The following is a 15905-nucleotide window of genomic DNA, read 5'->3' as shown; positions in this document are numbered from 1 at the left end:
GAGCCCCCGCATGGGGCTTCTTGCTCAGCAGGAAGCCTGCTTCTCCCTCTCCCGCTCCCCCTGCTTGTGTTCTCTCTCGCTGTGTCTCTCTCTGTCAAATAAATAAACCTTTAAAAAAAAATAATTCAGATTGTAATTGAAGATACAGGGCTCAAGGAGATTACCTGAAGATCCTCTCATTTAGAGAAACGGTCCATACTCTTTTGAATGCACACCTTCCAAAAAATTAGGCACGCACCTCCAACATACCACATAGATATGCACTTGATGAAACATACACAAAAATGGAAAGTGACAAGGCTGATGTTAAAATATGTATACACAGGAGTTCCAAGTTTCTTTCATTAGAATTTGAAAAACATGGATTTAAACTAGATGGCGAAGGAAAAGGGGCAGAGCGGCCACGGCAAAGAGGGAAAACCAGGAGTGGCGTGAGAGAAGCCAGGATGTGTTTCAAGGACAGTGTGGCCAACTGCGTCCAATGCTGCAGAGGCCGAAGAAGACGAGATTGAAAGTCATCCATTGGATCGGGCAACCAGGACGTCCTAGCAATCCACGGGATCCTTCCAAGGGCGTTTATGGGGCAGAGGTGGGATGGAAGACAAGACTGGCTAGGGGCGGGAGGGCTGAGTAAACCTGAGTCCAGATCTTCCCTGAGCGCCCCAACTACTACCTGCTTGGATGCATCCCAGGCATTTCAGAAGCAACCCATCCAAAACTGACCTGCTGACCTGCCTCCCCCGATCTGCCCCCTCTCTGTTCTCATCCGAGTAACAGCACCTCTAGCTAGGTGTATAAGCCAGAAGTCTCCGGCTCATTCACCCCTTCTATCCGGTCCATCAGCAGGTCCTATCAGTACTACCTTCAAAATACATTCTGAGCTGGGCCCTTTTGACCATCTCTTCCACCCTAAGCCAAGCCACCACCATCATCTCATACCTGAGCCTCCTGACTGGTCTCCCTGCGGCCATCCTGCCTTCCTCTTCTCCATGGGTTCCCCACGTCTTCTAAATGTATACATCAAATCCTAGCATTCTCTTACTTTAAAAACTTTCAGCCATTTACTGCTGTGTTACAAATGAATTCCAAGTGCCTTACCACTCCCTGCAAGGCCCGCACGAGCATCCGGGGCCCCGCCTCCCCACCCATCAGCCACACTGGTTTTGCTCCTTCTCCAACAGGCCTGATTTTCTCCTGCCTCGAGGATTTTGAACTGCTCCTTTGTAGTCTGTTTTGAAAGCTATTCTTTCTGCCCGGAATACACTTCCCCTTCCAACCTTGCGCTTGACTAGCTCCTGCTTCAACGGGACCTCCTCGAGAGGCCTTCCCATCTAAGGGAGCACTCCCTCCACTACCCCATTCTCCCCCTGCCCCCCCCCTTCTGCTCCTTCAAGCACAAAGCACAACACACACCGATACATTTGTACGTTGAGTTGTTCAAGTCCGTTTCTCCTCCTAGATGGGAAACCCCATGGGGAAAGGATGGTGTCTGTCTTGTTCATGGTTGAATTTCCTTGTAATGTGTGTCTGACACATGATGACCACTTGATGAGCCCTGGCTGCCCCCTACATCTCTTCGGGGTCCTTACCTGCTGCGAGTGCCGCTCCAGCCTGCCTTGCCACCTTTTCTCCCTCTCCTGCCTAACTCAAAAATTCCGCCCACCCCACACTGAAGACTGGGGAGCCCCTTACCCCTCCCTTTCCCACCTCTGTCTCTGTTCATGGTCTCCTCCACACAACAAAGCTCTTTTAAGGATCATCTCAAGCCCTGTGAAGCATTTTCTGACCGCCCCCTATACATGATGATCTGTCCCTGTGTTGAACCGCAAAATATTTTATAACTCATGGCCCTCTTCCTGTGTTGCCTTGACTGCTAGTGGGCTCAAGAAATTTGTGGGCTGACAGGGCTGAAAACCACTACCCTACAGTCATCTTCAAATTCTAGTGAGCATCAGAACCACTGCTGAGCTTATTAGAATACAGAATCCCAGGCCCCAAAGAGCATTTCGGTAAGACTCCGCATTATTTCAAGCACTCTTTATGACCCTGATGTCCCCTGGTCTAAGAACCTCATAACTTGGAAGGGGACAGAATCCCCAGACCCAAGATTCGGTCTCAGGAAAAGGAGGGTGTCCAGAGGTTGACAATCCCTACCCTTCTTCCTCCAAGATGAACAAAGACTCAAGTTCTTTATTTGCCTTTCTCTTTTAATCCCCTCCCTGCTCCAACTCTCAAAGAAGTGCCCAGAAATCAAACACCAGGAAGCTCAAAGAGCCAAGGCAAGCCAGCCCAAGATGAGCAGGCTCCCTCCCACAGGGGCCAAAGTCTGGATGCTGGGGTCTCCACTCAGAGCCTGGTAGTAAAAGCTGGTGCAGAATAAGGTGGTTCCAGAGGCTAGCAGTAACCCGGCCTGAAGGAGACACAAGGAAGAATGCAGGCCGGTAAGAAAAGTGCTGACAGAAAGGGAGCGGGTGGGGCTTGGTCAAGGTTAGGCAAGGGGGTCAGATTACCCAGAGGGGCTTTCTGCAATGGGGCACCCCTATCAGGGCCAGGCTGTGTATGAAGTGGTGTTTGTTGGCCTTCTCAAAGAGCTGTAAGAAAAAGAGAAAGGTGGGTGGGGGTGGGTGCATTTCCTAAGCAACGCTGGAGCCTGGATCCCGGTCGGCCCCCAACTGAAGTCCCGGCTGGCCTCTCCCCCAGGCACCCACGGCTCAGGCTGGCCGCCCTCGGCGCTCCCGAGCCCCGCGCTCCGCCCCTCCCCTGCTTCTCGCGGCGACCCCAGACTTTGGGCGCTCGTCGACCCGGAAGCTGGGGAGCCCCAGCGCGGTTACTTCACCTCCTTCCCGTAGGCATCCGGAAACTGGGCGCCTGTGGAAGGAGAGGCAAAGGTTACCAGTCCGAGCACCGGCCTCGACCGCCCCAACTCCCGGCGGGACCCAGGTGGACACTGGCGATAAGGAATGTCCCCAGGAGGCTTCCGATTGGTGGAAACACGCATGGGCACTTCTGGGAACCAAACTGGACCGGGCCGGGGCGGGGGGGGCTTTAAAAGGGTCAGGCTCTCCGAGGGCTGTCTGGCACTTCCCACAGACCCCGCCCCTGCACTAGACACCCCCCCCCCACCAACGGTCGTCGCCCTCGCAGTGTGAGCTCCGTCCCCAGCCCCCTGACCGTGCGCCCCGTAGGAGGCCAAGCCTAAGGCCCCGGCTCCGGACAAGGCGCCCAAGCGGCGGAACGCAGCCCCCGGCCCGGCCATGGCAGCGGATGGTCACGCGCCGGACGAACACCGCCCAGGCCACCCGAGAGGCCAGCCAATCCCGGACTCCCATGCAAATGATGTCCACGGGTGCCCAATCGGGGCCGTGTTCATTTCAGCGTCCAGGTCCTCACCCGGGTACTTGCGCCTTTGTAAAACCTCTGGTGAGTGGCGAAGCTGTCTGGCGGGCGGAGAAACGAGAACCAATTAGGGGCGGAGGAGCGGGGCTGGGAGGGGCGGGGCTGGGAGGCGGGACTAGAGGATTTGCGTCACGGATTGGCCCACTTTCAAAGTTGATCGCTTCTCCTAACACCTATCTCCCCCCCCCCGCCACCTCCAGCCAATTTCCAAAGATCCCGGTCCCCACGCAAAGTTCCGCCCCATTCCCCACTGGCTCCTCCTTTCCAGCTTTAAACCAGACCCACTCCCAAAAAGAGGCGGCCGCTCGGATAGCCAAGCCACACCCATCGCAGCCAAACCCCGCCCACTATCGAGATGGCCCCGCCCGTAGATGCAAGGCCCCGCCTTCTTCACATGATGCCCCGCCCCCTGTAGTTCAGCACGCGCCCCCCCCCCCCGCCTCCTACCCGCCCCCAAGCCACCAACCCCCAGAGCCCCGAGGGTGGGAGACCTAGGGAGGAGGGATGTCTCCACCCTGCCCCGGCCCGCTTCGTCCATCCGTCGGTCTGTCCGCTCCCGCCCCCTTCCACCGTCTCCAATCCCCCCACACTCTGGAGGGCGGGCGGGCAGGCGGGTGCGAGCGAGGGGTGTGCGCCGCTCTCTCCGCAGGGGGCGGGGGAGGCGGCCGCGCGGTGACGCGCGGGGCTGCTGCGGCTGCTCCGCCGGCGGATCATCACTCTCGGGCTGGGATGGACGCGGGGCGGGTGGGCCCTGGCGCGCGGAGCCAGGAGTCCGGGCCTCCTGGCTTCTGAGCGTCCCCCGAAGCCTCCCCCCTACCCCCGCTTCCCCTCCTAGGAGCCCTGCCGACCCCCACCCCGGGGCTCCAGCCTCGGCTCCCGCCCTCCTCTGACTCCCTGGACCTCCCCCTCCCTCCCGCCCTCGGGATCGACTAGATCCCTCCCCCTCCCCGAGGATTCCGGCTGGATCCCTGCCCCTGCACCGCGGATCCTGCGCTCCCGGGCTCCGGGCCCCTGGGGATTGCCGTGGACACCTCCTCCCGCACCCGATCCCTTAGGATCTTCCGCCGGTACCACCTTCTGGTCCCTCGAAGCCAGCCCACGGAGCCAGTGGATTCCCAATCCAGTCCTTTCTCGTTGCCCCCTCTTCGCTCCGCCGGCCCCACTGCGGGGTTCCCTGTTCTCAGGTTCCTCCTGACCCCATCCCCTACCTCTCCTTTCCCCGGGGATCGACTGGGTCCCGGCCCCGCCCCCCGGGGCTGGGGCGATCCCCCTCCCCCGCCCGGTGAGGCGCTGCGGGCGGGGGCTGGGCCTGCGGGGCCGCGGGGGCTCAGAGGCCGCCGCCCCCCTCCCAAAGCCCGTCCGCCCCCTACTCGGAGCCCTGGATGGAGGCACCACGGCCCCAGGGCTGAGCCAGGTAGGAGCTAAGCCGGGCCGGGTGGAGGGGGGTGCGTGGCGGTCCACTGGGGTCTCCTTTTCCCCATCTTTCTCCCTGCGCCTGGTTTCCCCCCAGGCTGCTCTGTCTGCGTGTCTCCGCCTAGGGATGCTCTCGCCGTGTCTCTGCGTCTCGGTCTCTTTGTCTCTGCCTCTCTCCAGCCCATGAATGATCCTTTGAATGGGCCCACAGACCCCGTGTGTTCCCATCTCCCCCTCCCCCTCCTTCTCCCCTTCCCGGCCAAGCCATTTTCCCCACTGCAGGAAGGGGGGGGACCTGCGGCCTGAGCCCCCCTCCCTCAATTCTCCCCGGCTGGGGGAGTCAGGCCCGGGCAGGAATGGAGAGAGCAAGGCAGAGGGATAGGGAGAAGGAGGGGGAGCAAGATGTGGCAGACAGAGATGGGGAGAGAAAATGGGGGAGACAGAGGTAGGAAAGAGGGGAGAGGGAGAGAGAGAGAGAGAAGGGGCTTAAGGGAGAAACGTGGGGAAGAGGTTTGAAGGAGAGAGAGAGATGAGAAACGGGCAAGGAGGGAGATGTAGAGGAGAGAGATGGAAAAGGACTGAAGGCAGAAGCCGGAGCAAGCTGGAAGAGGCCGGGGAAAGATGCTCTGAGGGAGCGCTATGGAGGGGAGAGAGATGGGGGGAGGGCTCCAGTGGGAGGGAAGAAGGGAAAGAAGCTGGCAGCCAGGAGGCCAGGGACCCAAAGTACCTTAAGTGGGGGGGGGGGCAGAGTCAGACCGTGTTAGTAGGAGGGGGAGGGGGTGGTGGGACTATGGAAGCAGAACCCAGCCCTGCACAGACAGAGGAGATCCTGAGGGAGCCAGCCCCAAGCCTGCTGATGGGGGGACAGGAGCTTAAGAGGACCTGAGGAGGGGGAAGGCATGACTGGGTGTGTGTGGTAAGGATTCCTGTGTCCTCATCTCTGGAATAAATTGACACCTGCAGAGAGGCACCCGCGGGCTGGCGCCTGGCTCTGAAAACCCCGCGTCAGCAAACAGCTCTGGCGGCTGGGGGGGGGGGACGGGGGGGCTTGCCAAAATGACCTGGGTGTCTGCCCCTTCGGTCTGATCTTGTTTCTTGTCCTGCCCCTGCTGTCCTGAGCATCCAGGCTTCAGAGCAGCAACTGTGGGGCGGGGGGGGGGGGGGCTGGCAAGGGAAAGGGGAGGTAAATAGCTGGGATGGGACGAGAAGAAAGCCGAGGTTTAACCCCCAGGACATGGGTCAGAATGCCATGCATGGAAGAGGCATCTGGGGTCCAAGGCTGTTGGAGACTGTGGGAGGGGGGCGGTCTGTGGCCGCATCTGATGCCCTCCAAACCCACCTCAGCATCCCTTCTCCTCAGCCAGAGGCCTGGTCACTAGGGCTAGGCTCTGATTGGCCAACAAGGGGCAAGAGGCGGATCTTTTAGGGTTCTCTATGCCCCAATCTCCCGCTCCTCTCAACATATACACTTCTTTCTCTATGCTAAGGTTGGGGGAAACTCTAGCATTCTGACTCACGCCTCTGCCCTCCTGCCCTGAATGTACCCCATAACCAAGCCAGCCCCTTCCTCTCTTCCTCCAGACCCCCCTCCAGGGTTAAAGCTGCAGCCAGTTGCCGAGGTAACATTGCGGGGCAGCATCCCGTCGCCCAGCAACCGGCTGCAGGATCACGCATCTGTCCCGGATTTGCCCCTCCAGCAGCATCCCCTCCCTACTCCAGCCCCTGCCTCAAGGCACCTTAACTTCTGATGGAAGAAATGAGGAAGACCTAGGGGAAAGGGGTCCCCCCTCCCCTGCTGCACAGATCCGTAGGGAATGGGCTGCTGAAGGGAGGAAAAGGTGCTGGGATTGTGTGGTCCCAAGAAAGGCCCCCGTCTGGCCTGGGGTGGGGGTTCAGTGCCATGAAATTACAGCTCAGGAGTAATTAACACGTATAAACAAACCCGCCACTTCCTGCTAATTAATGACTTGGTATTTTTATTTTCTCTTCCTTGTCTATCTCATCCCTCCCAGGGAGATGGGAACTGGGACTCCTGAGTCCCTGAGGAGAGCCTGCCTGGGAGGGATAAAGCAGCTGGAAGGGTGGGGGGCATGCTGGGTCTAGGGAGCTGGCCCTCCTTCTCCTCTGGCTCTGTCCTGGGCGTATACCACGTCCTGACCCTATCCCTAGCCTTAGACTTTTCTATCTGGGTCCCTGCTTTGGGGATGGGGTTGCTGGGGTTGGGAGTGGGGGGAGGTGCCAGGGGGCCTGAGGGCGGAAGAAAGGGGGGGCAACTTGGTCTGAATTCCAAGTCACTAACCACTTGTCTCTTGTTTCCCTGTTCCCTTCTGTCTGCCCTGTTCAATTTCCCTTCCCTTCTTCCACTTCTCTGTATTTTTCTGTCTGTCTGTCTGTCTGTCTCTTGCCTACCCCGTGCCTCCTCCCTGCAGGTCGGGCCTGCCTTCACCTTCTCCCGCTTCCTTCCCCTTCCCCACCCCTTGCCCCCTCCATGGAGAGGAACAGACCCCTTCTCGGTCCAGTCTAACCCAGGTCCCTCCCCACCCCCCTCCTCCCTCCTTTCCCCCGCCCCCTCCTCCCTACTGGGGCGAGGGGGGGCCTCCCTCCCTCTCCCCCCCCTTCTCTCTCTCTCCGAGGGGGGGGGTCCCGGGGAGGGAGGGGGGGTCCCCCGATCAGCATGTGGCTCCTGGCGCTGTGTCTGGTGGGGCTGGCAGGGGCTCAACGGGGGGGAGGGGGTCCCGGCGGCGGCGGCTCCCCGGGCGGCCCGGGCCTGGGCCTCAGCAGCCTCGGGGAGGAGCGCTTCCCGGTGGTGAACACGGCCTACGGGCGAGTGCGCGGCGTGCGGCGCGAGCTCAACAACGAGATCCTGGGCCCCGTCGTGCAGTTTTTGGGCGTGCCCTACGCCACGCCACCCCTGGGCGCCCGCCGCTTCCAGCCGCCCGAGGCCCCCGCCTCGTGGCCCGGCGTGCGCAACGCCACGACCCTGCCGCCCGCCTGCCCGCAGAACCTGCACGGGGCGCTGCCCGCCATCATGCTGCCCGTGTGGTTCACCGACAACTTGGAGGCGGCCGCCGCCTACGTGCAGAACCAGAGCGAGGACTGCCTGTATCTCAACCTCTACGTGCCCACCGAGGACGGTAAGGGCGCGGGCACCAGGCTGGGCACCCCGCGGACGCCGCCCCCTCGCGCACGCAGACCCCCGGGCTCCCCCCCTTCCCCGCCGCCGGGAGCTGGGCCTCTGTGGGGGCCGCCAGAGGCCGCGTGGCCCTGCGGGCTCTGCGTGCCCCCCGAGGGTGAGACGGGGGCCTGCCAGGCAGCCGCCCCAGAAGGTCCTTGTGCCCGCAGAGCGCGCAGCAGGCACCAAGCTGGGCTGATAGACCCCAGCCCTGCAAGGCACACGCTCAGTGGCCAAGGGGGGCCAGCGGGCCCTGGAAGCATCTCCCCCGCCCCCAGCCACCCACCCCAGCGCCGGCCCGCCTCCCACCCCCAGGCCCCCGCTTCTCCCTGAGAAGTACCCACTTTGGTTCCTTCTACACCTCAGACGCAACAGAGACACCTCGTTTTTCCTCCCCGGGTGCACGGGGCACACTTGCGTCCATCACATCGCATCCCCAGCGTCTTCTTCCGAAACCTCTGTCCCCTGACCCCTGACACACCCCTGAAGGATCAGGGAGGGCCCCTCCTTCACAGCACAGCGCGCCCATCCCCTTGAGGACATCTTTCCCTCGGGGCTCCCTGACCCCTGGGCCGGTTCTCCTGGCGAAGGAGCTGTCCAGTTCCCCCCGGCAGTGCTCCCAGCCCCTCCCAGCACACTGCCCTGGAAAGTTCTGCGCGAGCCAACCTTCAGCGCACAGAGTATCTTTCAGAGGACCTTCCACCTGTCTCCAGCAGAGGCACTCAGCAGAACTTCAGCCGGCCCCCAAGCCCAGCCTCATGAACCGCCCCGTGTTAGCCTTCTGCCACTCCACAGAGGCCCCCTACTCCCTCAGCAGCCCCCAGCAGGCCGTTTTCCTCCAACTGTACCCACGGGCCTGGTACCCAGGAACCCCTGTATGGACACCGTAGGCACCAGCTACCCGCAGGTCAGGTGCCCACGCGCCATGACACCCCGGGACTCGCAGCTCCTCAGCACACGGGCTCAGGTACCCCGCCAACCTGCACGCTGACCACGTGCTCCAACGTCCCACGTATCCAAATTCTCAGGGCCCTCACACAGCACACACAGCACACACCCCAACGCCTCTCGGAAACTGTGTACCCTATCGCCCACATAGACCCATGCTCCCCAGTATCCCCAGTTATAGATCATGTGTCTTAGTAACACCCATACAGAGACCTTGGCCCCAATAACCCTGCACGTGGCCACTCACACCACAGTCCCCAACACCCTCCACACGTCCCAAGCTTTGCTTACCCCAACTCTACCTACAGACCACCCGTATCTTAGCTCGGGCTGGGACAGCACACCCAGCAAGTCTACGCCCTACCCGCAGATCAAGCACTCAAACCCCTCACTTCCAGCACCTTGGGCCAACCATCCACCCTCTGTTCTTCCTCCCAGCCGCGCACCCCAACACAGTAATACCCCTCCCATGGAAACCTTGCCTCCTAGCAACCCATGCCCACAATGCACGCAAGTATCATCCACTCCAGTCCCATCCAGATCCCAAGCACCCTAATAGACTCTACCCCAGTACACTCTATGTGCCGCCACACACTCCACGGGAGAGCCACCCACTCCGCATCCCCCTGCTCTCTCGTGGGCCACCTACCCCAGCAGCCTGCCCTTCACAGTGGCCTCTGAATCATTCGCCCCGGGACCTCCACCCAGCCTGTCCATCTCCGTGCTCTCCACTCACAGCCTCTCCGCCCCACTCCCGCCTCCTTGTAGGCTGTCCACACCAGTGTCCCCCTCGGTGGGCTATCTCCTCACCCCTCATGTGGAATATCCACCCAAGACTTACCACCAATGGGCTGTCCACCCCAACGCCTCCACACACAATGTCCACCCTGCCCCCCACACCACCTAGGCCCACACCTTCTGTATTTTTAACCATCGCTTATCACAGACCTGCTTGGGGCCTGACACATTCAGGTGATCTCACTGAATCTTCACACCAGCTCTGCAAGGAAGATGTTGACTCAGGCAGGTGCGCGTGCACACACACACACACACACACACACACTATTCTCACGCTCACGCATGCCCTGCTGACTTCATCCCCATTCCCATCCTTTTGTAGAGAACAGACCCCAATCCTAATGGGTCCCTATGGGGCAATCATCACCAGTTGGGAGAAGCCTTCAGAGGCTGGCCTGGACCTTGCCCACCCATCCGTCCCCATGCCAATGAGGAGAAACCAATCAACGGGGGAATCCCCTCTGATTTCTGGCTTCCAGCTCCCCCCCCAACCGATTCCCCCTTCTGAAAGGAGCCTGGAACCAAACTCTGAGCCCAGTCTGGGGCCCTTCCTTGACCAGGGGAACACTTCGTGCCTCCCAGCACCTCCTGGCCCCTTATGTGTCAGGCTGGCTCAGGGCATTGTGTTTCCTGTTCCCTATTTGTGGACTGAACCCCGAATTGGGGAGGGGGGCTTTCTGGCATCAGAGCAGCGTCGGGCAGGGCGGGGGAGGGGGGGAGGTGCTCATGTCCCCGGTGGGCAGTTGACCGTTCTTGGTGGGGGGAGAGTAGGCCTGGGTGAGGGAGGAGGTTGGGGGGTGCAGAGGGAAGAGGTGAAATGGAGGGCAAGACCTGATGACCCCTTTCCCTGCTTCGCCCCACATCGGGGAGGTGGGGTGAGAAGCCAGGCCCCTGAGTGCAGATGGAAGAGGAATGCTGGCCGGGTGAGAGGCTGGGCAGGCGGGCAGGCGGCCCTAGCTGACCTGGCCCCAGCCCTCCAGTGGGGAGCTGAGGGCTTGAAGGGCCTGTGAGCTGCAGGGGCGGGCGGCCCCCAACCCCATCCTATGCTCTGCCCTCCAGATCCTCCAGATGGGTCCTTTCTGCTGCAGCCCCTCCCTCGCAGCCTGGGGGAACAGGCAGGTGCCGGGCTGGCCCCGCAGAGGGCCTTGTGTGAGTGGCACAGCTGGCTTTGGCCTCTGGGGCTTGGGGATGGGCCTCCCCTCCCCACCCCGACCCCCACCTCTAACACCGTTTCGTTTCCAGCCATTAGCAAACACTGCGACAAGCCAAGGCAATATGTCTTAAAACAGGCCTCAGCCCACTCAGGCACCCCACCCCCCCAAACCCAACCTTTTCTTTGGGGCATGACTTTTTCCGGGGAGGGGAAACAAATTTGGGTTGTAGAAAACGTTTTTCTCTTTTCTTGGTTTCTTTTTCTTGCGAACAAATTTTGCTTTTTTTGGCTTATTTTTTCTGCCCTCCACCCTCCCCTTTTCTGCTTTCTGCCCTCCCCTCCCCATCCACCACCTCCCCCCGACCCCCATCTTTCCCCACAAAATTGTCCTTTTTTCTCTGTTTTGTGTTCCCGGTCTTAGGTCCGCTCACAAAAAAACGTGACGAGGCGACGCTCAATCCGCCAGACACAGGTAGATTTAAAAATCCCGCTGCTGCATGTGGTTGCTGATTAGAGGACGCTCAAGGCCCTGCCCCTAACTAAATGCCCCCCCCCAGCCCTCAAGGCCCCTCAGTCGTTTCTCCCAACTAAAAACGAAAAAAAAAAAAAAGAAAAGAAAAATTTGTAATAATTGGAAAAAAGAATTATGAAAACTTCAAACGAAATTTGAACAATGTTGGACCCACTAGCAAACCTGCAAGCAAAGCTAAACACGGCCAAAAATATAAGTGAAAAAAGAAATTGGAATGTCAGAGAAAACAAAACAAAACCACCAAAGAATTGGATAAAATGTTTAGAGTTCGACAGCAATTTGGACTGTTTGGAAACTTGCGAAATGTAACATTTGAAAACAAAACAAAACAAAACCAACTTTAATTTGGAGCAAAACTACAATTTGAAAAAAAAAATTTTAAGTTGGCAAATTGATGGCACAATTGAAACGTCAGAAACAAACCTCCAATTTTCAAAAGCCTGTCAGATGCAGAAAATGCAGACATTTGAAGCGAATTAAAGAATTTGGAAATTTTTGAAAACAGGGCCCAATATCTTGAAGTTTCACCACAAAATTTTGAAAAAAAAAATGCAAAGAACTTTTTTTCTTTTTTTCTTTTTTTTCCAAAAAAACGGATCTTTTTGGTTTTTTGTTTTTGGATTTTTGTTGTTGTTGTTGTTGTTTTTTTTTTTCTTTTCTTGTTGAATCTGCCCCCCCGAGAGCTTCTTGCTTTTTGGTTGTTGTTTTTTCTTTCTTTCTTCTTTCTTGATCCTGTTTTTTTGTTGTTGGTTTTGAATTTCTTGTTGCCCCAGCCCCCCTTCCTGCTCCTTCCCTTTCGGACCCACTCCTCCCCCAACACTGGGAGTGGAGGTGCCGGGTGGGGAGGAGGGGGAGAACTGAGGACTTGAAGAGAGGGCCTTGCAGGGAGGAGACTCTGGCCTGAGTCTGGCTGGAAGGCCACCGGAGGTTCCAGAAGGAGGAGAAGAGCAGGATTTGGAGAGGACATGGAGAGGGCAGAGCCTACCAGGTGGAGGGAGGTGGCAGAGAAGGTCTTAAGAGACTGGACGCCGCAAGCTGTCCGGAGGGGTGGAGGGGAATGTCTCAGTGTCCTGTGGGCTCACCTCCCGGCAGGAGAAAAGTTTCTAGCAGGAGGACGGAGGCGAGCAGAGCCGCTGGGGACTGGCTGTGGAGGCCCAGGTCTGGCTCTGGTTTGTTGAATGCCCAGGCTAGTCAGAGATTGCAAGTGTCAAGAGAGAGGAGGGCCTGTGGGCCATGGGGGACCCCAGCCGGGCACTGTGGCTGAATCATGGAGGGCTGCAAGGAAGGGTACTGGCCAGATAGCCTTGGGGACCGTGGCAAGCCCTCTCAGACTCCCACCCTCTTCTGGAGTCTGTCACGCCTCAGCCTGGTCACGTGGCAGTGATTAATGGGATTCTTTGGGGACAGGGCAAGAGGGGCGTCCAGTGCAGAACCCAGGGTCAGGCCAGTGGCGGGGCGGGGGGCGTCTGAGACTAAAGAGCTGTACCCTGGCTTTATCAAACAGGCTCTTTCCCACCCTGCCTCCTCCTGCCACGGTAATTAGGCTGGGGGTTGCCATGGTAACTGGGGAGGTGACCTAGAAAGGAATTAGGGCGGGGAGGAGACCAGGCCCCCGGGGACCCTAGGCTGGCACCCCCTCACCCACAGACCAGGCTACCACGCGGACCTGAGACCCAAGGCCCGAGTCTGAGCAACCGCCCGGACCCTCCCAGCATCTCTAGCGCTAGAGCCCGCCTTGGGAGTTTGCTCTGCCTCAGAGCAGGAAGGAGATTTGCCGTGTGTGTGTGTGTGTGTGTGTGTGTGTGTGTGTGTGTGTGTGGGGAGGGGGTCCCCTGGATCCAGCAGATGCCCTGGGGAGGGTCCCCCCCCCCTCCTCTTAGGCTTCTTGGAAGGCCTGTCTGGCATTTGGAGAAGTGCCGCGGGGCAGGCCGGCAGGAGGTGGGGTGGGACCTTCGGCCAGGGCTCCCTGGGGAGGGAGGGAGGGGAATCCGGTCTTGCCCCCCCAGGGATGGGAGAGACATGTCCCCTGAGCTCCGGGCTGGTCCTCCGCAGGCCTGGGAGCTGGGCGGTGCTGCTGTTGGTCTGACTGTGTTCTTGTCCCCCAACCCTGGCCCACCGCCCACCCCCTCCCCACGCAGATATCCGGGACTCTGGGAAGAAGCCGGTGATGCTCTTTCTGCACGGCGGCTCCTACATGGAGGGCACCGGGAATATGTTCGATGGCTCCGTGCTGGCCGCCTATGGCAACGTCATCGTGGCCACGCTCAACTACCGGCTGGGGGTGCTCGGTGAGGGTGGGCAGCCAACTCGAGGGGCTGGGGTCTGGGCAGGGGGGCGGAGGGGGGAGCCCGGTGGGCGGCGTTCCTCTAGACCCGGCAGAAACAGAATGGCCTCTGCGCTGGACTGAGCTGCCCAGAAAGGGGGCGAGGGTGCTCAGACACCCCCAGGAAGCCCCTTTCCTCCTGTGCTTCCAGGCTTTCTCAGCACCGGGGATCAGGCTGCAAAAGGCAACTATGGACTCCTGGACCAGATCCAGGCCCTGCGCTGGCTCAGTGAGAACATTGCCCACTTTGGGGGTGACCCCGAGCGCATCACCATCTTTGGATCGGGGGCCGGGGCCTCCTGCGTCAACCTTCTGATCCTCTCTCACCATTCGGAAGGTACCGGCCAGCCCTCGGCCTGCCCCTCCCGGCCCCGTTCCCACACGCTGACCCCCACCGGGTTCCCCCCCATCCCCCGCCTTCCCACCCTGGGCGCAGACAGCCCAGCCTGAAGCCCGCGCCTGTCCTGCCAGGGTTGTTCCAGAAGGCCATCGCCCAGAGCGGCACGGCCATCTCCAGCTGGTCGGTCAACTACCAGCCGCTCAAATACACGCGGCTGCTGGCCGCCAAAGTGGGCTGCGACCGGGAGGACAGCGCCGAGGCCGTGGAGTGCCTGCGCCGGAAGCCCTCCCGGGAGCTGGTGGACCAGGACGTGCAGCCCGCCCGGTATGGGGGTGGGGGAGGGCTGGGGCCCGGCGGCTGCTCTCCTTGCTGCTTCCGAGATGTTCAGACAGGGATAACTAACCATCATAGGCTTCCTTGCTGCTTCCAAGGCGGTTTAGGGTGAGAGGTGCCCGCGGGCACTCTGTCCGGCTGCAGGCCCCTCTGCTGGCCCTGCCTCCTTCCCTCGGGAGCCTGCCCTACGTGGAGGCGCCCAAACAGAGCGAGGGTGCACAAGGGGCCACGAAGCGCATCGGGGAAGACTTCCCGAGAGGCCAAGTGCCCTGCAGGCCTCAGGAGATTTGACCCAGGGGAGAAGGAAGGGTCTTCTGAGCAGAGGGCCCGGCAGGCTAGGAGCTGAGAGGAGGCCAGGGAGCAGGTGATGAGACCCCGACCCCTTCTCCCCAGCTACCACATCGCCTTCGGGCCCGTGGTGGACGGTGACGTCGTCCCCGATGACCCTGAGATCCTCATGCAGCAGGGCGAATTCCTCAACTATGACATGCTCATTGGCGTCAACCAAGGAGAAGGCCTCAAGTTCGTGGAGGACTCCGCAGAGAGCGAGGACGGCGTGTCCGCCAGCGCTTTTGACTTCACCGTCTCCAACTTTGTGGACAACCTGTACGGCTACCCGGAGGGCAAGGACGTGCTTCGGGAGACCATCAAGTTTATGTACACCGACTGGGCCGACCGGGACAATGGCGAAATGCGGAGAAAGACTCTGCTGGCGCTCTTTACAGACCACCAGTGGGTGGCCCCGGCTGTGGCCACCGCCAAGCTGCACGCTGACTACCAGTCCCCTGTCTACTTTTATACCTTCTACCACCACTGCCAGGCTGAGGGCCGGCCCGAGTGGGCAGACGCGGCGCACGGGGACGAGCTGCCCTACGTCTTTGGCGTGCCCATGGTGGGCGCCACCGACCTCTTCCCCTGCAACTTCTCCAAGAATGACGTCATGCTCAGCGCTGTGGTCATGACCTACTGGACCAACTTCGCCAAGACTGGGTGAGGGTCAGCGGGGCTGGGTGGGGTCCCCCCCCTGCAGGCCAAGGCACACACCCCCAGCATCCTCGGCGCCCTGTCCCTCACTCCTCCCACGGTCATTCCTCCATCATTGCCTGCCCGACCCAGACACCTGCTGGACGCTTTCTCTGTGCCAGGCACCGGGCTGCCCGTTGGAGATTCAGCCGTGTCAGAGAGGGTCCTGTTCTTCCGGGGGGTGGGCTCCCTTGGTGGCTTTGGCTCCGGGTCTGTCTCTCCTGGCACTCTGCTCTCCGTCTGATGCCCTGGGCTGTGTATCTGGGTAAGGATTTGTGTCTGTCTGTCTCTGCCTCTACGTCTCTCTCTCTTCGAATCCACTGATACCTCTGCCTTTTCCTCTACTCTCTTCCATCGGTTGGATTTTTGCTCGCTGGTCTCACCCCGGCTGGCTGGCTCCTGTCTTTGTGCCTCTGTTCCTAAATGTGTCTGTCTCACTCAGGCTCAGGTTCTGCCTCTCTCACCGGCTGTCTC

General features: G+C 60.1%; 2 protein-coding genes across 5 annotated transcripts in view; one reads left to right on the top strand and one right to left on the bottom strand.

Moving 5' to 3' along the window:
- Positions 1 to 2186: 2186 nt before the first annotated feature.
- On the bottom strand, positions 2187 to 3381 carry TMEM256 (transmembrane protein 256). The gene is made up of 4 exons (XM_006738906.3): positions 3172 to 3381; positions 2837 to 2868; positions 2511 to 2591; positions 2187 to 2410 (listed from the first exon to the last, which is right to left on the bottom strand). Exons 1-4 carry the CDS (start codon positions 3254 to 3256, stop codon positions 2267 to 2269), a joined length of 342 nt encoding a protein of 113 aa, XP_006738969.1. The 5' UTR covers positions 3257 to 3381; the 3' UTR covers positions 2187 to 2266.
- Positions 3382 to 4672: 1291 nt separating this feature from the next.
- The window catches only part of NLGN2 (neuroligin 2), a 14981-nt gene continuing 3748 nt past the window's right edge, over positions 4673 to 15905 (top strand). Inside the window, exons 1-9 of one of the 4 annotated variants that reach the window (XM_081805799.1) lie at positions 4673 to 4810; positions 6391 to 6647; positions 7239 to 7943; positions 10787 to 10876; positions 11302 to 11352; positions 13551 to 13700; positions 13887 to 14072; positions 14207 to 14399; positions 14802 to 15398. In XM_081805799.1, the coding sequence (XP_081661925.1) occupies positions 7484 to 7943; positions 10787 to 10876; positions 11302 to 11352; positions 13551 to 13700; positions 13887 to 14072; positions 14207 to 14399; positions 14802 to 15398 (1727 nt within the window). In that variant the 5' untranslated portion in view covers positions 4673 to 4810; positions 6391 to 6647; positions 7239 to 7483. Of the gene's footprint in view, positions 4811 to 6390; positions 7944 to 10786; positions 10877 to 11301; positions 11353 to 13550; positions 13701 to 13886; positions 14073 to 14206; positions 14400 to 14801; positions 15399 to 15905 lie in introns of all 4 variants that reach the window. The other 3 variants (XM_081805800.1, XM_081805801.1, XM_081805802.1) reach the window with 3 other exon arrangements.

Source organism: Leptonychotes weddellii, chromosome 15, assembly GCF_054177405.1.
Source record: "Leptonychotes weddellii isolate Sample4059 chromosome 15, ASM5417740v2, whole genome shotgun sequence".
NCBI lineage: Eukaryota > Metazoa > Chordata > Mammalia > Carnivora > Phocidae > Leptonychotes > Leptonychotes weddellii.
The sequence above is the reverse complement of the archived record's forward strand: the minus strand, read 5'-3'. Positions and strand labels throughout refer to the sequence as shown.